The sequence below is a fragment of the Pelophylax lessonae genome (genome assembly GCF_965119305.1).
Source record: "Pelophylax lessonae genome assembly, chromosome: 7".
NCBI lineage: Eukaryota > Metazoa > Chordata > Amphibia > Anura > Ranidae > Pelophylax > Pelophylax lessonae.
Window position 1 is genome coordinate 191,309,965 of NC_138774.1, and position 22,895 is coordinate 191,332,859.

At 44.8% G+C, this 22,895-nt stretch overlaps 1 protein-coding gene across 6 annotated transcripts in view; it reads left to right on the forward strand.

Annotated features, from left to right (window-relative positions):
* KCNT1 (potassium sodium-activated channel subfamily T member 1) overlaps window positions 1-22,895 on the forward strand; it is a 659,112-nt gene that overhangs the window by 492,778 nt on the left and 143,439 nt on the right. For all 6 annotated transcript variants that reach the window (XM_082263648.1, XM_082263649.1, XM_082263652.1 and 3 more), the window contains 3 exons: window positions 792-851; window positions 3,796-3,870; window positions 19,496-19,579. In XM_082263648.1, the coding sequence (XP_082119774.1) occupies window positions 792-851; window positions 3,796-3,870; window positions 19,496-19,579 (219 nt within the window). The remainder of the gene's footprint in view (window positions 1-791; window positions 852-3,795; window positions 3,871-19,495; window positions 19,580-22,895) is intronic.

The window sequence follows — 22,895 nt, forward strand, 5'->3', positions numbered from 1 at the left end:
TCATTTTAAGAACATTCATTTCATTTTCTAATTGTTAATGGGTCAAATTTTATGCTAGTTTTTGAAAACAGTGACAAGAAAGTTCAGAGGCGTAGAATGGAAAATTTTTCTTCAATGAACTAATCTCTAATAGTGAATGTGTTTTTATTTCTAAGAATTACATTACAAAATCAAACGTCAATTAAATTTGTCAAGTACTTTTGAATGACATTCATCAAGACTTTCAATGTACCTATGGAAGAACATTCATTCGAAAATCTATGGCCAGCTTAAGACAATTTAATAGGCTGAATTCTGAATATTTTGGCCCTAGTCAATCTGTTGGGTTGTGGTGGCGATGGCAATGGCAATGTAAGCTCCTCTGATGCAGAGATGATGTAAATGGTTCAGCATTCTCTGTACAGCACTGTGGAATATGTAAGAGCTAAATAAATATAATAAATAGTGTGTAACCGTTGTGGGAATTTAAAGTGTAAGCTCCTTTGTTACAGAGGGGATGTAAATGGTTCAGCATCCTTTGTACAGTATTGTGGAATATGTAAAAGCTATTTTAATGTGTAATAATAATATAAGTGTATGACTGTAGTGGGGACATTAGAGAGTAAGCTCCTGGTGCAGGGACTGAATATGAATGACCGGGCGTTCTCAGTACATCACTGTTCAATATGTCAGAGCTCTGAAAATGTATACAATAATAATAATAATGATGATGATAACGTGTGGCCGTGTACGGGTGAAAAAAATTGAATTCGATTTCCGTAAAATATCTCCAATGTTCTTTTTTTCCTCAGGTCACTGTGGCTATCATCAGCTTCTTGGAGACAATGCTTCTAATCTATCTCAGCTATAAGGTAAAATGATTAAACTCCAGCAGGGGAAATAATTTCAGGTTCACAAAATGGAAGTCTTAACTCTCAGAGTTAAGTCGTGTATAATGGGGGACAGTGACAGATGTAAGGACAGGCTGCTGAAGAATACATTTAGACTGTACCCATTATAACGGTTTGACGAGAGTGCTTCTTTAAAATGCATGCATTTCTTAATAAACCAGATGATGAAAAACTTAGAGCAATTCCATTGCTAAATGTCAGCAGTGAGAGCAGCCATTAATCACACTAGCACGTCTCTTCTTATTACTTAGAAGTCAAGTTGTTCTTTTTACTTTGGTCCTGGTAAAATTTGGATGACGTGTCAATTGCAAAGTAGTCCATATGATTTGTTACTACCTCCCTTACTGCCTTCAAAAAGTACCCTTCACCATTTGGAAGAAAGATAGCTCAGCTGCTGCAGAGCCTCTTTAGTCCTCTATGCAATCTCATTACTCAGAAGCTTAAAGTGGTATTAAATCCAAAACCAAAAATGTAACATATTGCAGCTTTTTAAACCTTAGATGCGGTGGCCACATTATTTCATCAGATTTTCTGGCAGTAACACACTTTCTGAATTAGAGTGCTTCCACTCTGGATAAAGGAGCAACAGAGGTACCTATAGACAGCAGTATTGTCAGTCTGGGGGAGGGATGTTACCCAAGAATTTCATATTCCTGAAATGTGCCTGCCGTACCATGTAAATGTATGGAAAAGTATCCGGTTCTCTTTGTAATGCTTCCTTTGTATAAAATCCCTGGTGTTCCTGCCAGTCCCTCTGCTTTCCTATTAAAAACTGACCACACTAAGCAGGAGAGCACATTGTGGTAATTTCTTTAGCTGTGTTGCTCTCCTCCAATGATCAGACTTGTCCTGACATGCCCCCCATCCCCCCAGCACAGCTGGAATGATCAGTGAGCTTCTATTTCTCCTCCCCCAGCTTTATGCAACTGAGAACAGAGGGAATCACTTATAAACAGGGCTTTTTTCAGCGGGAACGCGTGGGGAACCCAGGTCCGGCACCACCAGCATTGATGCAACGTTCTTGTTGCTGGCTGCTGGGAGATCTATTGTTGCTGGTCTATTATCGCTCGGGTAAATCTATTGTCACGGGAAGGGGGGGGGGTATATTGTTTTGTTGCAGGGGGGGTCTATTGCTGCCGGGGGATCTGTTGTTGCGGGGGGTGGCTATTGTTGCTGGCTGCAGGGATCTGTTTTCTTGTTGTCATTAACAAGTTCCATACAAATTACCTAGCGCCACAAAATAAATGGTCCTGAATTCTCTAAAAGGGGTAGTACTGGGAGGTGGACAGGGGGTGGAGCCAAGGGAAGGTGCTTGGAGGTGGGTAGAGGGCAGAGGTAAGGGGTAACTTGGAAGGGGGGAAGCACCTGCACCTATTCTCTGAGAAAAAAACCCTACTTATAAAAAAAGAGAAAAAAGGTATTTTTAATATTTATATACATTTTTTATACACAAATGTTTTGCCTTTTGTTTCTATTTTAAATGGAATGGGTTGTTTTACAAGACAAGGGTTTACATTAACTTTAAATGTACTAGCAGATTTTAATACACTAACATATTGAACCTAAGCTTTAGTTATCACTTTTAACAACTTCTGGACCAGCTTACGTACATTTATGTCAGCAATTTGAAGTGGTATATTTTTTTTCAGCTAATGATTTCCTTTTTTGGAAGAGGAATCCTAGTGACTAAATAGCTGCTGGATTGCTTTTACAAGTGGTGGGAGGGATCCCGTCGCTCTCCGCTTCAATTCCAGGCTCTCCCTTCCCACTAGAGGACCCGGGTTTAAAATCAGCGGTTCCTCCAGCTTACTATACAGCTGATCAGGGACTGGAACATTCCTGATGATCAATGGTATTGGAAATTGGAAGCAACAAGTATTTTCACTTCTGGTTACTGCAGAATGTACACAAGCCCTTTATGGCTTGGAAAAAGCATCTGCTCAAACTGATCTTAGTTTAATCAGATGCTCTCAGGGCAGAGGAGAGATCTGGGGTCTAATAGACCCCAGATGTCTCAGTTAAGAGGACCTGTCGCTGCTTATTTCTATCACAAGGGATGTTTACATTCTTTGTGATAGCAATAAAGGTGATAAAAACTTGTGGCTTCACAGGCAGTTTCTTACTGCGCATGCATGAGCCACGCTGCACTTTGTGAATGGTCCCAAGTCTTCTGGAACCTGTGATGTGTCTCAGAAGGCTGTGGGGAAAGTAGGGGAGGGTCGAACTTCCGCTTGGATTTGGCGATCAAACCAGGTACCCGGTCCCCCCCCTAAAAGTGCCAATTGTTAAATAGGATAGGGGGAGGATGAAAACAAGCGAAACTTCCCCTTTTGGGTGAAGTTTCCCTTTAAAGTGGTTAAAAGCAGTTATAGCAACTGTTTTGTTTTTTTTTGGTTTTTTTACCTTTTGGGATTTGCATAAATCAATAAAAGTTGATCATTGTGAACACCCCTGCCAGTGGTAAATAGTTTGTCCCAACCCCCTATCTGCTATTTCTGCAGGACAGCTTGTTCTGTTGAAAAATAACAGTTATTTGCAGGATCACCAGGTGAAAATAAAGGAAAGAAAGCCTAAAAAATGAAAACGAATGCATCCATAACATCTAAGAATTGGTAAGCTGCAGTATAATAAATATTTTGTTTTGGATTTAATACTGTACTAAAGGTCCATTCACACTAGATGCAATGGCACATTTTTTTCCAGTGCATTCCAATGGAAGGACTTAGGTATGTGAATGAGAGCAGTTCACACTGGTGTATTGCACTGATACATGCTGGTTTACGCTGGAAAGAAAAGAGAGCAAGACCCACTTTTTTTTTCAACATCACGCACATACATTTACCTGTGTTCAGTGCACACATTGCACTGTAAGTGGACCCTGATTGTTTCTCTTTTAAATCTGCAGGGGAATATATGGGAACAGATCTTCCGAGTGTCTTTCATTCTGGAAATGATAAACACCGTTCCGTTCATTATTACGGTAAGTTGATTACTTCCAGTGTTGTGGGTTCCCAGTCATTTTTGTTGCACAGACCCAGGGCTGAGCTGGGACAGTCATAAACCCTGGTGTGCTATTGGCTAGGTTTCCTCCATTGTCCAACAAGGTCCCTCACTGGATACAGTGGGGAGACTCCCAGCCAAGACTCAACAGGTCACACCTGGAATCATGTGACAGGCTAACTAACAGATCAGACCCTCCTGATAAGCAGAACAGGGTCACACATATGCTTTCCCTAGCACCTACCTGGGAGGGTGCTACATACAATTTAGGGGACCCCCATTGCGAAGGTAAAGCCTAAGTCAGCAAACTGGAATTAGCTCTCCCAAAAGGTGATGTGGACAGTCTAGGTGATCTTTTAGGCATGTACGCACTGTGCCTTGGGTACTTCCATGGTACCAACCAGCCTCTGTACTGTATGCCTCAGGTCAGATCCTCTGTAGACTTCCTGCTTTGCTTTTCAGGAACTCAGGGCGTGGGTCCCCTAGCTCTAGCTGGAGCTTGGACACTGATAGATTTCTTAAAGGCTGCAGCTAACAACCCAGAGAGCCTCAGGCTGGGTCTTCTCCCATAGGAACAAGGCCCTGCTGTTCCAGGCCCCAGCCTATTTATACACACCTTGTCCCCCAACTGGCCATTCTTCCTGCCAGGGATTGGCTGAGGCTGCATGAATATGCAAATTAGGGTTTGCTTTCTCCACCCACTGAATTCTGGAACCTACCAGAATCCAGGGGAAAGAAGCACAGCTTGCAACCAGCAGAACTCAGAACAGCCAAAAGCAAATGAACATTACTCCTCTGTTACAGGGGAACCAAAAATTGAATTTGTCTCAACTGTTAGCAATCTAGCTAGGAGGGTTCTCCATTTTATTTATCTTTCTCATTCACCTGTCTGTCTGCCATTTTACATTTAGGCCTATTGTACACAGATATAACAATGTACTGATGTTTATATTGAGGATTGATAGAAAGATCCTTAGTAAAATGTTCCATAAAGACCTTGTGTGACCACACGTATGCCTTTATATGCCTAAAATTCTTCTTCATCCTCTTCTAGTTGTCAGTGTTGCATTAGACACTTGTATACACATGTATCTGTATAAACTACTGCACTCTAATTTAAAATTTTCTAATTTAATTTAACGGCTCTGTACTCATCACTGTATTACTTATCTTTACACAGTAGTGTGTATTTTTCCAACAACCATGCACCTTGTGTTCTGATCAATAAAATAAAAAAGTGGCATTTTTCTACTCCCGTATACATACGGCCTAAAAGAAGAAACGTAACCACTTCCCGCCCGGTCTATAGGCGATTGACGGCGGGAATGTGGTTGCATTATCCTGACCGGATGTCCTATGACGGCGGCAGGATAATGCGCTCTGCGTCCCCCCGGGGGGGGCGCGCAGATCGGCGATCGGTGATGCGGCGTGTCACACTGACACACCGCATCTCCGATCTCGGTAAAGAGCCTACTGACATAGGCTCTTTACCATGTGACCAGCCGTGTCCAATCACAGAGCATGTCCCGCTCTACTGCCACAAAGGTACGAACATCCCGGATTATCCTTGAGGTCTGCATCTATGTCCCCTGGACGGTAATTAGAAGAATTGCCATCTACTTATCTATGTTTGTTTAAAACACCGTGAACGGCTTACTCTGGAACTTATCATTGGATTGAAGCCTGCCTTCTTCTTTACTTACTCCCGGTTTTTCCCTCCATGTCCATCCCTTACTGCTTGTTCCAGAATCAGCTCCCTTCCAATTGGGGTACCATTTATCAGTTCATCTAAATACCCCATGTTGTGACTTCCTTTACTTGGGACTGTGCCTGGTTTAACTCCATTATTTTTTTACATCAGTCATCGACTGCTGGCATTTGGGACAGTGCAATATCCATTTCCAGCCGCAATTGGCTTTCTTCTTTTTTACATCTACCAGCCCTCTGCACCAACCCGGGTTGTTGTCATTCCATGGCTTTTCTGTATTGTTTTAAAATTATTTTTTATTGTATTTGTCTGTGCCACATCCATTTGCATTCTTTTTGTATCGGCATATGTGCCTAATAAGGTTGTTCAATTTTGTAACTGATCTCATTGGTGCCCTTAGTTGATCCGTTTTGTGGGGAGGATCCTTTATCTTCCATCCTTTATTTTCATATATATGTGCACAGTGGGACCGCATTCTGTTACTTGGAGTGTGGTAACAGAGGTATGCTGGACTGGTGGAGAGGGCACAGGTTCAGCAGTGTCCATCCTAATGCAGCCTACATCAAGATACAGTGTGTAGTGACATGGGACAGCACTTTTCAGAGGAACTCTGTAACTTATTACTACACACAGTGAAGGCTCATCTCTAAGTTGGCAAACTGCCTTAATGGTAGATTATTCCCATGACTGCAGTCTCCACCTGGTCCCGGACATTGATGAGCATGCTCCATGCCAAAGGTACCCCACGTGCAGGGCGAGTGGGCCCAACCCACCCGCTGGTAATCTGTACATATATTTTTTTGGTAACGTAAAAAAGCAGAACTTCTTTGTTGCATGATAGCTTTAGGGCAATGACACAGCAGACACAGAAACCAGAGGATGAGCTTGACTGCTAGGCCGTTTACCATTTTCAGAAGAAGAGGTGAGATTTGGCCTTCATTTATCTCAAACTGGGGTTCATTTCATTATTACCAAACATGTCCATGAGGCTGGTGGAAACTGTGGCCCTCACTTGGATCTGAGTGGTAGCTATCATTCACAAGGCTAGTCATGCCCCATACCCCATCCATATAGGTTCTAAAACGGTGGGGAGCCTGTAGAGCGAGGCTAAAAATGACAAGGTTGCTTTTTGTCGGCTTGGCTTTTCCCACGCAGCCTTTGTTCTGGGTCCTTGAAATTCATGTCTGTTCAGAAAAGTCACGATGTGAAATAAGTGGCAGGCGCAGCTGTAGGATTTTCTTTTCTAATTGACTGAAAGCTCCGAATGCCGAGTAGAAATGATCATCTAGGTGGGAGTAGGCTCTGCAGACTCGCACTGCTGGTTCCCTGTCACAAAGGAGCGTTCTTTATTCCATCATCCTGCCAAGTCATTTGTAGGCTTTTGAGTCTCATCACGGCAGCTAATGAGTGCATATGCAGGGGAGCAAATGCGGATTGAAAAGAATTCATCAAACAAAAAAACAAAAAGCATTTCTTAATGAAAAAAATTCACGTCTGTGAATGAAGTCTCCTTCGTGTTGACCTATGATAAACCCAGGGCATCTGAAACCGAACATATGACGAAAAAATACGTAATCAGAGTTTAACTTTAGTAAGAAATGTGTCAAAAAAATCAATGACTCATTAGGCAGCTAAAGTTATGTGCAGATCTTAGCCATTCCTGTAAAGTTTGAATTTGACTCTCTTAAAGGAGTTGTAAAGGCAGAAGGTTTTTTATGTTAATGTATTCTATGCATTTAGATAAAAAGCCTTCTGTGTGCAGCAGCCCCACTTAGCCCCCCTAACACTTAACGCAGGTCAATCTCTGTCCAGCGATGTCCACCAGTGTTTCAGCCGTCAGAGATTCTCCTTCCTGATTGACTGAGACACAGCAGTAGCACCATTGGCTCCCGTAGCTGTCAATCAACATCAGCTAGCCAATCAGGGAAGAGAGGGGGCGGGGCTGGGTCAGGGCTCCATGTCTGAATGGACACAGGGAGCTGGGACTCGGGTAAGGTGCCCCATAGCAATCTGCTTGCTGTGGGGGTACTCAACAGGAGGGAGGGGCCAGGATCACAGAAGAGGGACCCGAAAAGAGGAGGATCGGGGCTGTTCTGTTCAAATCCATGGCAACATGTAAGAACAGTACAGTGGCGTAGCATGGGGGGTGCTGGGGGGGCCAGCCAAACCGGGCACAAAATCTGGGGGGGCGCAGTGTCACGCTGCCATTTAGGAGCTCGCTCAGCCATCCTAAACAAGCCCTGCATGGACGGCGGGAGGCAGGAGGCCGATATCAGAGCCAGTACAGCTTCGGGTGGAGGACGGGACTTCAAGTTAACCCACAGGTGATTGGTTGCTAGCAACCAATCACAAGCTGGTTACCTGGAAAAGTTATGCAGAGCCCGCCCTCCTTCTAGAGCTCTCCTGCTTCTGATGTCATCTTCATGCTTGCCGCTGTCCATGTGGAGCTGTCCAGCTGCTGTCCGCTCTGTTAGTAATGTGCATTGTGGAGGAAGCTGAAGGTGCTGTGAAGGGGGAACTGAGGACAGGAACCTGAAGATGGGGGGAGCTGAGAAAGGGGGGGAGCTGAGGACAGGAATCTGAAGATGGGGGGGGGGGTGAGGACAGGAATCTGAAGATGGGGTAAAGCTGAGGACAGGAATCTGAAGATGGCGTAAAGCTGAGGACAGGAATGTAAAGGGGTACTGTGGGACAGGAAAGTAAAGGGGTAGTGGGGGACAGGAATGTAAAGGGGTAGTGGGGGACAGGAATGTAAAGGGGTCATGGGGAACAGGAAAGTAAAGGGGTCGTGGGGGACATGAATGTAAAGGGGTAGTGGGGGACAGGAATGTAGGGGTAGTGGGGGACAGGAATGTAAAGGAGTAGTGGGGGACAGGAATGTAAAGGGGTAGTGGGGGACATGAATGTAAAGGGGTACTGTGGGACAGGAAAGTAAAGGGGTAGTGGGGGACAGGAATGTAAAGGGGTAGTGGGGGACAGGAATGTAAAGGGGTCATGGGGAACAGGAAAGTAAAGGGGTCGTGGGGGACATGAATGTAAAGGGGTCATGGGGGACATGAATGTAAAGGGGTAGTGGGGGACAGGAATGTAAAGGGGTAGTGGGGGACAGGAATGTAGGGGCAGTGGGGGACAGGAATGTAAAGGGGTAGTGGGGGACAGGAATGTAAAGGGGTAGTGGGGGACAGGAATGTAAAGGGGTAGTGGGGTACAGGAATGTAAAGAGGTAGGGGGGAAGGAATGTAAAGGGGTAGTGGGGGACAGGAATGTAGAAGTAGTGGGGTACAGGAATGTAAAAGGGTACTGGGGGACAGGAATGTAAAGGGGTACTAGGGGACAGGAATGTAAAGGGGTAGTGGGGGACAGGAATGTAAAGGGGTACTGGGGATGAGGACAGGAATGTAAAGGGGTACTGGGGATGAGGACAGGAATGTAAAGGGGTGGGGGGTGAGGACAGGAATGTAAAGGGGTACTGGGGATGAGGACAGGAATGTAAAGGGGTGAGGACAGGAATGTAAAGGGGTACTGGGGATGAGGACAGGAATGTAAAGGGGTAGGGAGGTGAGGACAGGAATGTAAAGGCGGAAGGGAGGCGATATAAAGGGGGCTAAGTACAGGAATGCAGAGGGGGGCTGAGGACAGAAATGTGAAGGAAGAGGGGCATGATATAAAGGGGCATAAGGATAGGAATTTAAAGGGGGGGGTGATGACAAGGATGTGAGAGGAGGGGGGGGGATATGAAGGTTGACTGAGGACAGTAATGTGAAGAGGGGTTGTGATGTGCAGGGGGACTGAGAACACAATTGTAATGACAGGATTGTGATGTGAAGGATATGAGGCTAGCTTTATAACATTGCTACCTGTGTTCTGCATGTAGGCAGCCCATTCATTTCATTTTGTGTTATTGTCAGTATAGTAATTAGGTAGGTCAGTGTAGTGATCAGGTTGGTCAGTGTAGTGGTCAGGTAGGTCTGTGTAGTGGTCAGGTAGGTCAGTGTAGTGGTCAGATAGGTCTCTGTAGGTGTCCGTATAGTGATCAGGTAGGTTAGTGCAGGAAACAGGTAGGTCTGTGTAGTGGTCAGTGTAATTGTCAGGTAGGTTTGTGTAGTGGTCAGGTAGGTTTGTGTAGTGGTCAGGAAGGTCTGTGTAGTGCTCTGGTAAGCCTGTGTAGTGCTCAGGTAGGTCAGTGTAGGTGTCAGTATAGAAATTAGGTAGGTCAGTGTAGTGATCAGGTTGGTTAGTGCAGGAATAAGGTAGGTCAGTGTAGGAATAAGTTAGGTCAGTGTAGGTGTCTGTGTAGTGGTCAGGTAGATTTGTGTAGTGGTCAGGTAGGTTTGTGTATTGGTCAGCTAGGTTTGTGTAGTGGTCAGGTAGGTCTGTGTAGGTGTCAGTATAGTAATCAGGTAGGTCAGTGTAGGAATAAGGTAGGTCTGTGTAGTGGTCATCTAGGTCAGTGTAGGTGTCAGTGTAGTAGTCTAGAAGATTTGTGTAGGGGGCGCAAATTAATTACCTTGCCTCGGGCGCTGACATCCCAGGCTATGCCATTGGTACAGTACAACATGTTTTTTATTTTTATAAGAAAATAAACAAGACTTTACAATAGCTTTAAACTCCAAGACTTTTCCAAGCTTACCCTGTGGTCATTTAGACTGTCTATCACAAAAAAAAGGCCAAAAGAAAGGACCAATTCAGAAGGCTTGGAAGAAAGATATATCCGAACTTTCCAAGGATTCCCTCCCTTTGGACAGATTTCCTGCCACTTCCTGTTTTGGATATGGGACAGGAAGTGAAGAGAAATCTCCCCCCAGTTATACAGATGGCAAAAAGAAAAAAACGACAGGGCTTATAACCCTCCTGTATTGTATCCAAAAGGAGAAGCAAAAACATTTTTCCTTTAGTTCTAAATTTAAACCCTAAAATGAGAAATCATTCTTTTTATAGCAAAAGCAGTTTTGGTCCTAAACTGAGCATTATATTGCAATTTGTCACATTCAGTGACCTCCTATGCTGAAACCAGCAGTGGCCATACTTTCTGGTTTAATGACCCATTTCAGAATGTGGATTGTGGGGTTTAAGCTTGTTGCATTGAATGGGCCTTTGGTGGTTGGGACTCAGTGGGGTGGCCGAGTATGAATGATGATGAGACTGCAGAGTGAAGCAATTTCTGGCTCCACATTGATTCTCTTCTTGGAGCTGAATGGTGAAATGAGCCTGAATTACTCCTATTGCACGGCTCAGAGCAAGTACTTTGTTACCCAGGGAGAGAGAAGAAAACAGCGTGCTTCCCTTTATGAGATCAAATTTACATTCCTGGGTAGTCTTTTGTGTTCACAGGCCCTATATGCAAATGAATTGTCTTTGGGGACTTTTTTATATAGATCTGTTTTTTCACCCAAGAAGATGAGAGAGAGAGAAGTACAGAATCTGCCCTATATCAGAGATTAAGCTTGCTTTAAGGAGAACCAGTTGCAATTTGGATCATGCAATGATATAGTATATCTAAAGCTAACCTCTTTTTTTTAGTTTTGGATCGAGTTGGAAAACGTTAAACATGTTTTTTTGCGGTCTGTGTCACAGTGAGGATATTCCTCATTTCCATTAGTCCTGGTGACCTTTGTCCCCAGATGGTAAATCCAAAATTGTACAGTAAGGCTCCATTCACACCTGGGCATATCGTTTTCAGGCTTTTTTCGGGCGTCTTTCAGGCGTTTTGTAGGCGTTTTTCTTTTTTTTTTAATGAATCTTTATTTCGTTTTAACAGAGAAACATACAAAAATGTGACAACAACATCAAAGGTGTATGGGGGGGGGGAGTAGCCAAACAGTGCCACAGCTCAGGGGGTACAAAAGTGCAATGTGGTACATAATGCAAAGAAAAAGGGGCAATAAATGCAAACATAGTGCAATGCAAAAACCAACAGTTGACAGAGGGCAGGCTGCCGGAGGCCACGAACCACAGTCTACCAATGACAGCCTCAGATCTCTATTTGGCGCGGAGCTTGGCTCAGGGGAGCCCCGGGCCAAAGCACACCGCAGGGGGAAGGGGGCCAACGGCCTCCATCAGACCTCCCCCAACGTGGCGCTCCGACCCGGTGCCCCCCCAGCACACCCGGCCACCCAAAGCGGGCAGAAGGGGGGTGCGCGCTACAGCAGTTCAGGCCTCCACGGGAGAGCTGCGAACCCCCGAGGCCAGCCCAGTGGCCCAAGAGGGCTAGAGGAGAAAAAGAAACATAGTCAGCTCCGGCAGTCTGCCCAACACATTCGTAAAACTTCCCACCAGAGGTAGGCTGAAAAAGAAAGGAAAAAAGGAAGAGAAAAGGGAGAAGGTAAGGTAGGAGAAAGACCCAAGGAATGAAGGAAAGAGAAAGAATGTTGTACCTGCCGGGATCTGGAGCACATCTCGCACCACGCCTCCATGAGGTCCTCCCATCCACCTGAAAGTCAGACACCCTACACGGAAAAGGGGCTAAGGGTTGGGTATGGGGAGAGCAGCTAAGGATGGGTCAGCCAGCACCAACAGGGCCTGATCAAGGCTCGAGGGAACTACGGCTTGGTCACCCAAATAATCGAGCCACGGTCTCCACCTTGTGTCATTGCGTTCCCGTGTCCCTCTACATTTAGCCACCCAGCCCTCCGCATCTCTTATGTTGTCTACCATCCGCCGCCACTCCGACCTGTGGCCGCTTCCAATAAATTGGGATAAGCCTCCTAGCAGCATTGAGGAGGTGAGGCAGTAAGCTACGTCTATAGCGGCTGAGCGGCATACAGGGAACGTGGAGAAAGTGGAGGGGGCTGAAGGGCACAACCAGGTAGAGGACGGACTTGACCTGCTCCTGGATGTCACGCCAAAAGGGGGCAATGACTGGGCAGTCCCACCAGAGATGAAGTAGGCTACCAGTGCCGCGACAGGTCCGCCAACATGCAGAGGAGGCTGAGGGATAAATGCAGGCCAAGTCCGCCGGTACCCGGTACCAGCGCGCCATTAGCTTGTAATTTGTTTTTTGCATCTTGGAGTCAACCGAGCTTGAGTGGGTTTGTTGGTAAAGATAGGAAAGCTGGGCGTCGGAAAGCTGTAGTCTTAGATCCCGCTGCCACAGCCGAACACAGACGGGCGCGGAAGCGGAGGAAGCAACACCTAACAATTGGTATAACACAGAGACCATATGAGGGATGGGGGCGTCCTGTATGAACAGGCTCAAAGGGGCTTAAGAGAGGTCTGGGGACGGATGGTGGGGCCATGAACCGCAAAGAAATGATGGAGCTGTCTATATTTCCAAAAATTCATAGGGGACCCGCCGTGGCGGGCTTTTAAAGTTTCATAAGACAGGAGCTTACCCCGTTCCATCAGTGTCCCGCAACTGGCGTTACCATCGTCCACCCATGGGTCAAAAATGATCACCCGTTCTCCCAGAGGGAACCAAAGGTAGCCTCCCCCCCAGTGGGGCCAACGGGGAGACGGGGGGTGCCAGATCCAGGAGCTTGTTCACCTGGTCCCACACAGCATTTTAGGCGTATTTTCAGGTGTTTGGAGGCAGGCAATGAGATCTAACAAAAATGCCTGTAGTCTGCCAAAAAAGAAGCTCATGTACTTTTTTGAGCTTCAGACAGCAAAACGCTCAGATGTGAACAGGAGCCATTGAAATGAATGCGATCTTGCTTGTTGGACGTTTTGAGACTTCAGAGATGAGCGTTTTACGAGCTAAAAAACTCTCAAGTGTTAACAGGGCCTAAACCCCAGAACAGGAATGGAGAGAAATCACCATTGGTGGCATCTGTTCTGGTAACCGCGGTCTTGCATATTGAAGAGATATTTTACTTCTGTTGTGTCTCCGGGCAGGAAGTGAAGAGGAATTCCCTCTTTGGGACACACAGCAGAAATAAATACATTTGATAGAGGTATTCACCATCAACTGCCCCATCCAAACTATTTCCTTTTTTTTTTTTGAACTGAAGCATTTATTTGTAAAACAATGCTAGCTGAATGTGTAAAGGCAGATATGAAACATTAGTTTAACCACTTACCGCCCGCCCGCCGTCATATGACGGCGGGACGGTGCGGCTATTATCCTGGGCGGACGTCATATGACGTGACCCAGGAAATGCAGGGCAGGCGTGCGATCGCGGGCGCGCCGCCGTGCACTGCCGGTGTCGGCGTGTCCCCGGGACACAGCCGGTCACCGGCAGGGGGGAAACAGCCAATAGGCATGACTGTTTCCCACGTGATCGGCTGTATTCCAATGACACAGCCGATCACAATGGAGGCGCCCGGGAGATGACCGCGCATGCGCGATCGGGAGCGCGCAGCGCGGTCATGTCGGTGGCACTGTGTTCCGTAGGAACACAGCTGTCACCGGCAGTAGTAAACAGTCACTGACAGTGACTGTTTACTATGTGATCGGCTGTGAATCCATTCACAGCCGATCACAAAATGTAAACAAAGAGCAGTAACTTAGTGTTACTAGCTCTTCTCTCCTCATACAGTTTCCAGTGTGAGGAGAGCAGAGCTAGAAACAGTGAGTTACTGCTCTGTACACATGTAAAAAGTAAAATCACACCAATAAAGGTCCCCACACAGTCCTCAGCCCCCCCCCCCCCCCAATGTCACCTGTCACCCAACAGTCACCTCAGCAGTGCCCAGAAATTGACACCCATAACGTTCACATGTGAGCGCAGCGATCGCGGGCAGAATCACAGAGATTCTCCCCGCGATCCGGATACCATTGCAAATTGCGGGACGCCTGTGCGTTGCCCGTTTTTTGCAATAGCACCCCAAACGCTGTGCGATGTTGCCGCCATTTCCGCCTGCCGAATCGCGGTAACATCGCGCAAGCAACACATGACGCCCAAAAAAGGTACAAGAGCTTCTTTGGGCGTCATGCGTTGTTTGCGTGATGTTACCGCGATTCGGCAGGCGGAAATCGCAGCAACATCGCACAGCGTTTGGGGTGCTATTGCAAATCACGGGCAACGCACAGGCGTCCCCCGATTTGCAATGATTTCTGGATCGCGGGCAGAATCGCAGTGATTCTGCCCATGATCGCTACGCTCACATGTGAACGTAGCCTAAAGTTCACCGGTCACCAGAGACTGCCATCAGTACCGCCGTGCACCATCGCCCGTCACCTGTCACCCATCAGTGACCATCGCCCGTCACCTGTCACCCCATCAATCACCGTCACCTGTCACCCCATCAGTCATCGTCATCTGTCACCCCATCAGTCATCGTCATCTGTCACCCTATCAGTGATCGTCACTTGTCACCCCATCAGTGATCGTCACTTGTCACCCCATCAATCATCGTCACATGTCACCCCGTCAGTGATTGTCATCTGTCAACCCCATCAATCATCGTCACTTGTCACCTCATCAATCATCATCACCTGTCACCTCATCAATCATCGTCACCTGTCACCCCATCAGTCATCGTCACCTGTCACCCCATCAGTCATTGTCACCTGTCACCCCATCAGTCATTGTCACCTGTCACCCCATCAGTCATCGTCACCTGTCACCCCATCAGTCATCGTCACCTGTTTGCCATACACATGCAATCACTTACTGACCGCCTAACGACTATATGCGTCGGCCATTAAAAGCTAAATACTGGGGTTATGGCAGCAGATAGCCCCCATAACCCCGGTATTTTTTGAAACGGCAGGCGGTCGGCTTTCAGATAAGGGTGGTCCCAGTGGCGGATTCGGCGCGGAATTACCCTTACGGTGCAGGGGAAGAGGTGCCCCCCCCCCCCTCCTGCCGCGTCCCAGACGTTTTCCCAGCTTACCGGACCCGCCGGCAGCGGGGCAAACTATCCGGTCCCGGATCCTCAGAGACAGGAAGTCGAGTGAGGGCAAGATGGCCCTCACTCGACTCTATGGTCTTGGAGGACCGGAGCTACGTCAAAAGACGTTGCCTAGCAACCGGTTTAAAGGGCCGCTTTTTTTTTTCCTCTTTCAACAATTTTTTTTTTTTTTCTTTTTAAGTGTAGTTGTGAGGTGTGAGGTCTTTTTGACCCCAGATCTCACAATAAAGAGGACCTGTCATGCCTATTTCTATTACAAGGGATGTTTACATTCCTTGCAATAGGAATTAAAAGTGATCAAAACATTTTTTTTTTAAACTGTGTAAAAATAAAAAAATAATAAATAAAATAAATAGGAAAAAAAAAAAATGAAAGCGCCCTGTCCCCGTTAGCTCGCGCGCAGAAGCAAACGCATACTCAAGTCCCGCCCACATATGTAAACGGTGTTCAAACCATACATGTGAGGTATCGCCGTGATCGTTAGAGCAAGAGCAATAATTTGAGCCCTAGACCTCCTCTGTAACTCTAAGCTAGTAACCTGCAGAAATTTTTAAAATGTTGCCTATGGGGATTTTTAAGTACCAATGTTTGGCGCCATTCTGTGAGCATGCGCAATTTTGAAGCATGACATGTTGGGTATCTAATTACTCGGCGTAACATTATCTTTCACATTATGGAAAAAAATTGGGCTAAATTTACTGTTTTCTTATTTTTTAGTTCAAAAAAGTGAATTTTTTTCAAAAAAATCGCATTTGGAAGACTGCTGCGCAAATATGGTGTGATAAAAAATATTGCAACGATCTCCATTTTATTCTCTAGGGTCTCTGCTAAAAAAATATGTATAAAGTTTGGGGGTTCTAAGTAGTTTTCTAGCAAAAAAAATGATTTTAGCTTGTAAACACCAAGTGTCAAAAATAGGCCCAGTCTTAAAGTGGATAAATGGACAACTTTGTGTAAAGCGCTACTTGGATGTTAGACCTATGTATGTGGCAAGGCTGTGAAAAAGTGTTACACATGTGGTATCGCCATACTCAGGAGGAATAGCAGAATGTATTTTGGGGTGCAATTTTTGCTATGTACATGCTATGTGTTAGAAATATTGCATAAATGGACAGCTTTGTGTAAAAAAAATGTGTTTTCATTTTCTTTCCACATTTTCCAAAAACTTGTGGAAAAAAATGACATATTCAAAAGACTCATTATGCCTCAAAAATTATACGTTGGGCTGTTTGCTTTCCAAAATGGGGTCATTTTATGGGGGTTTCCATTGTCCTGGTGCTCCAGGGCCTTCAAAAGTACGATAGGTTGTCAGGAAATTATATGTGTAATTTGTGCTCCTAGAATGCCGGACGGTACTACTTGGATGTTAGGCCTCTGTATGTGGCCAGGCTGTGAAAAAGTCTCACACGTGTGGTATCGCCATACTCAGGAGGAGTAGTAGAATGTGTTTTGGGGTGTAGTTGCAAGTATACATATGCTGTGTGAGAGAAATAACCTGTTAATACGTCAATTTGTAAAAAAAAAAAAGAAATCTTCATTTTGCAAAGAGTTGTGGGAAAAAATGACAACTTCAAAAAACTCACCATGCCCCTTATTAAATTGGAATGTCTACTTTCCAAAAAGGGGTCATTTGGGGGGTATTTGTACTTTCCTGACTTTTTAGTGTCTCAAGAAATGAGATAGGCCTTCAGTACATCAGGTGTGGTCAAGTGTGATCAATTTTCAATGAATAGCACCATAACTTGTGGACTCTCTAACTTTCACAAAGACCAAATAATATACAATTATTTGGGTTATTTTTACCAAAGATAAGTAGCAGTATAAATTTTGGCCAAAATTTGTGAAGAAAAATTACTCATTTGCTAAATTTTATGACAGAAACAAAGAAAAATGTGTTTTTTCACAATATTTTCAGTCTTTTTTTATTTATAGCACAAAAAATAAAAAACCCAGTAGTGATTAAATACCATCAAAAGAAAGCTCTATTTGTGTGAAAAAAAGGACGCAAATTTTTTATGGGTACAGTGTTGCATGACTGAGTAATTGTCATTCAAATTGTGAGAGCGCTGAAAGCTGAAAATCAGTCTGGGCAGGAAGGGGGTGAAAGTGCACTGTAGGCAAGTGGTTAAATAAAGTATAAATTAAAAATGTCCTAAAAACCATTCTATAGGACCCCACTCTTGTAGGAGAAATAGGCTGTCCTTCCTCTTATTTAGCTAATTTCAGTACAACAGCTGAAGCGCTGCCAACATTGACGGCGCTATATAAGTACCTGTAATAAATAATTCAGTAAGAAAGAGGCACTTCTGGCCACATTTGATAAATGTTACATATTCTAACATTCTAACACTGTGTTTAAGATATCCTTGAATAAAAAGAAACATCTTTTTGTGTAGAACCTATGATAAAAAAAAAAAAATATATATATATATATACTGTATATTCGCATACATTCCTTTAAGGGCTGTGTTATTATGTTACTGTTGTACAGACTCAGAAGCCTGGAGAGACAGCCGCTAGGCAGTAGACAGAGTAGCATCAGGGAGCCCCTCGGCTCTACCTTTAACTACCATAGATTTCCTTAGACATATAGTTTTTTTTTATGGAAGAAAGAGGCACTTTTTTTTGTTTTTACCTAAAATAATACAGTGCTTGGTGGCATATGTATTCCTCAGATTTATGTGAAGAGTGAGTTTTAATGGCAGGTTCACCTTAATATATACTATGTATACATGTTTCCAAATTCAACATAAGAATTTGGTAAATGAGCTTTTCATCTCAAGAACATTATAAAATAAATATGAACATCAGCTTTATATAGAAGAAAGCTAATTTTACCATCAGCATAGGAAGAATTCTTTAAGGTAACAGTGGTTGGGATCATGGGCGTCAGCAGAACTTTTTTCAGGGGGGGCATAATTTTAAGGTCACCCATGCTCCGCCCCTTTTCAAATATGTCATGAAGGGGAGGTGCTTAGTCAGTATACTTATTTTGAGTATATTTCCTTAAAGCATGTTATGCAGCGCAGTGCTTTGCTGTGTAATTTGGCCCCTTCTATCACCTAAAATACCTGGCTGATCCTGCGTGGCTATGTCCTCCCCTCTGTAAACTGACCATGGTATACCATGGCTGCGGAGCCCTGACACCATGGTCAGTTTACCTGCCTCCATCATCCGCAGCCCTCCTGTCCTCCTCTGACCTCTCTCCCCCCCTCATTCCCTGCCTGTCTGCTCCTGTTTCAGTGCACACCCCCCTCCTCTCCTGCTGCTGTAGTTTCATTTAAAGTTTCATATCCTGTCTACAGTCTGTTTAATAATCCTGTGTCCCCCTGTGTCTGTTTTTCATAAAAATAAGCCATTCTTTACAAGTATAGAGTGCCACTCGCCGCTCACGTGACCCGCCACCTCTCACCTCCTCTCCTCTTCCCCTCCTCCTCCCCTCCCAACTGACATCAGTGAGTAATCCTTGGCCAGGCTCGCTGCAGGCAGCCGGAGAGAGGAGAGAGCCGACGGGTCACATGAGTGGCGCTCGGCCCTCTAAAAAAAATTGGTAAAGAACAGCTTATTTTTTTAAAACACAGACACACAGGCACACATGATTATTAAACAGAACAGACAGGATGGTATAAAGTGGCTTAACAACCACTTAAAAGGGGAAGTTGAGATTCCAAGAGGGGGCATTTGCCCCCCCTTGCCCCTACCTGTGGATGCCCAAGGTTGGGATGTAGATTATATATTACTATCTGAAGAATTGATGACAAAATCAACAGAATTGACTGAATGCTTTTGTTCTAGCTTATGACATAGTTCATGATATCTGTTACTAATGACAGAGTGGTAATTATCTGAGGAGGACTGAAAATATAGTACCGTATTTTCCGGCGTATAAGACGACTGGGCGTATAAGACGACCCCCCTATTACATGATCTACCGGTAATACTTATACTTAGGTTACCTTTGAGATATTCTACTCGGTGTATAAGACGACCTCCCATTTTTGGGGGATTTTTTTGAAGTTCAAAAGTAGTCTTATACGCCAGAAAATACAGTAAATATGTTTTTTTTTTTTTTTTTCTAATACATATTTATTTTCTTTTCTAGATATTTTGGCCTCCTCTGCGGAATTTGTTCATTCCAGTTTTCCTGAACTGCTGGCTAGCAAAATGCGTTTTGGAGAATATGATTGTGAGTATTACAGATAAGAAGTAATATTGTTAACAACACTTCCGTTGTTCCTCTTCTTTTTTAACCCTTTAACTCATCCCTAATCTGGCCATACATGAATCATTTTTTTTCATTCAATCAGAGGGTCGAATGAAAAAAAATTACCTGATTTCCCCCATTTACACACTTGATGTAGATGGGGAATCACTCCCACTGTGCTGTTGTATTCTGACAGCAGGGAGACTTCCCGCTGTCAGAATGCAAGCTGGTGCCACTGATCGTTCTGCAAAAGTACATGGGTAGATCAACTTCTGTATAGATAGCCTGCCCATACATGAAATTCGGCTGGCCCATGCTTAGTCTTTTTTGGGCTTCAAGGGACTTCAGTAACAAACAGCAAAAGACACAAAGTGCTGTAACCCACCAATTAAGATGAAAATGAAATGCAAATTAAATTGCATATTACTAAAACCATAAGCCATTTTTCTGGATGGAGTAGAGAAAGCTTAGAAATCATGTCAGGTTTTTTATTATTGTCTATGGGCTCAATTTACTAAAGATTATCTCATGAGAAAATTGAATCATGTGACGCATTTTCTCCAAGTATCTCATGAGATGCTGAAATTGTCAGTTCACTATCACCTCATGAGTTATTTACCTCACAAACCAAAAACATGAGGTAAATACCTCATAAACAGTGTTATGTTAAAGTAAATTCACCAAGGAAATAAATGAATAAATGCATGAGTTAAATAAGTCGTTTCTCTGCCTTTTAGCTAAGATCAAGTGTAATATCTGTTCTTATCAGTGATCCAGAGGGGGCACTGTGCTGTCATCTGACCGGACCAAGGTTGGGTGGTGGCATGCAAACCTGCTGGAGTAATGGGTGCTTGGAAGGTTCGTACCGGCTGGAACAGAAACCGGGGCGCCCACAGGCAGTTGGGGCATGGGAGTAATTCCCCTGGGAAAGCTGGAAGAGCCCATTACCTCCTGATTTAGGCGGTCTACCTTGTCTGGCCATGGGCTGGGAAGACAGAGAGTCCGCTGTGTCTGTGCCCTCTGGAAGTGGACGCCCCAGAGGTGCTCTTAGTAACACTTGGGTGTGGGACCCCAATGTGTGAACTGGCACATGGTCACAGCTCCAAACACTTTTTCTGTACTGCGTCCGGGGCAATTTTTGTTACCGGGCCTCAGGGCCTGGTCAGTGCACCATGCATGGCCACTTAGTTATTCATTTATTTTCACTCCCACATTTTGTCACTTTCACTTGTGTGTGTTTTCTTCTCACTATGATGGAGGGTGTGAGTCCTCGGGCTTGCCCTGAAGTCTAGGGGAAGGATATGTGGCCCACGGGCTCCTTCCTCCTCTATCCCGTGTCTCTCTTTGGGAGAGCCCCTCGACCAAGTATTCGGGGTCGGCTACATCTGGCCCAGAAGAACGGGTTCCACCAGACCGTCTGGCTAGGTGGACCACTGGAGACTTTCAGTCCCTGTCAGGAGCCTTGCACCCTGGGGGATCAGGGTAGAGGTCCTATCCCTTTAGGGGATGGACAAAGCACACCCCTAAGTGCACTTTTTTGTGTGTGTTCACATTCACCTTTTTTGTGTTCACTTACAGGTTTTTTCGTTTCAGGTTTTTGCACCACCACGAATTAAAAATAAAAAAAAAATTGTTAAATAAGTAAATCCAGGCATGATGTGGGATGTAAACATATAATAGCCAATTTGGAGTAGTCTGTGCCCTTTGGATCAGTTTCTCAACAGTAATGCATAGAAACCTATATATATGGAAAAACACAGAATTATCGGGGCTGATTTACTTAAAGTATAACTAAAGGCAAAACTTTTTTTTTTTTTCTAACGTTTTGATCAAGTGGAGAGGGATTAGACCCCCCCTGTCATTTTTTTTTATTTTTGCCTATGCCATCTTCTCTATTGGTCCTGTTTACCGTTATCATTGAAAGTGACAAAAAATCCAAAACTTTTGGTTGTCCCTAAAAAAAGCAATAGAGGGGAAATCTTTCAATGGGGACACTAGTTCTGATGACCTGAAAGGCCCCCAAAGGATTTTTTTCATTTACAAAGATTTCCTCTCACTTCCTGGTTTAGCTATGGGACAGAAGTGAAGGTAAATGTACTCGATGACAAATCTGTCTTTTTTTATTGGTAGAAAAACAGTATTTACATATGTGTGTGATTTTTAAAACTATTTCCATTCAATATTTCTCTATCGCTCATTGACAGACGTAGTCTTCTTGATTCTCAAGAGCTGGGTTATGTTGTCTCCGCAGGAGTAGGACTAGGCAGAAAGACAAAACGTTCTGGCTCCACCCTAGGGGCAGTCCCTGAGGGTATATCCTCCCTCTCTCTGCTACAGGGAATCAGTTTTTTTCTGTCTAGTCAGGAGATCATGGACCCTGCCACTCATGTATCTCCTCCGGATCCCCTCGAGGGGTCTGCAGGATCCTCCAGCACCCCACTGACGATTAAATCATTGTCCGCTATTATGGAAGCTTGTGTCCCGGGTGGAAGTGGCTTGTCAGGGACAGGGCGCAAGTAAGCGACCCCCGCCTAACCCCTTATTATCTGAAACCTCGGATTCAGACTCTGAGCCTATTTCTGCAGTTGCAGGTACTTCATCTGGTATTGGTGTCTCGTGTACTGTCTTTTCAGACAGTGAGGAGGATGTTTCGGCATCAGCCATAGCCAGAGAGGAAGCGTTGGTAAACGCACTCATGGTATCTGTTCAAGAGACCTTAAGATTACAGGGTATTCCATCAGAAATAGCTGAAACTGAAATCCCTTTTGGGACTAAAAACGCATCTAGTGGCGAAGGTTTTTTCCATTGCCCAAATGTTTTGGCAATCCAATCAAAGAAGAATGGAGTCTGCCAAAACGCATTTCTACTATTTCTAAACGCATTAACAGGCGTTATCCGTTTGAGGAAACCCTCATTAAGAAATGGACAGAACCACCTGTGGTGGATTCACCAATTGCTAGATTGAATAAAGCCACGGTTATTCCTTTAGAAGACGCTCCGTCTTTTAAAGATCCAGTGGATCGCAAGATAGAAGCTATGTCTCGCACCATGTTTGCCTTGATTGGATCAGCTTTCAGACCTATAATAGCTATTGGTCTGTTTTCGCAGGCTGTAACTGAATGGACCTAGTGGTTACGCCGGGACTTAGAAGAGGTCCCTCAGGCGGTATCAGATTTGTTGGAACAAATGATACAGGGGTTACAGTTTGTGTGTGATGCGGCGTTAGACGCCACTCCATTATTGGTGCGAGCATCAGTCTCAGCAGTGGTTCTCAGGCGTACACTGTGGCTAAAAGGTT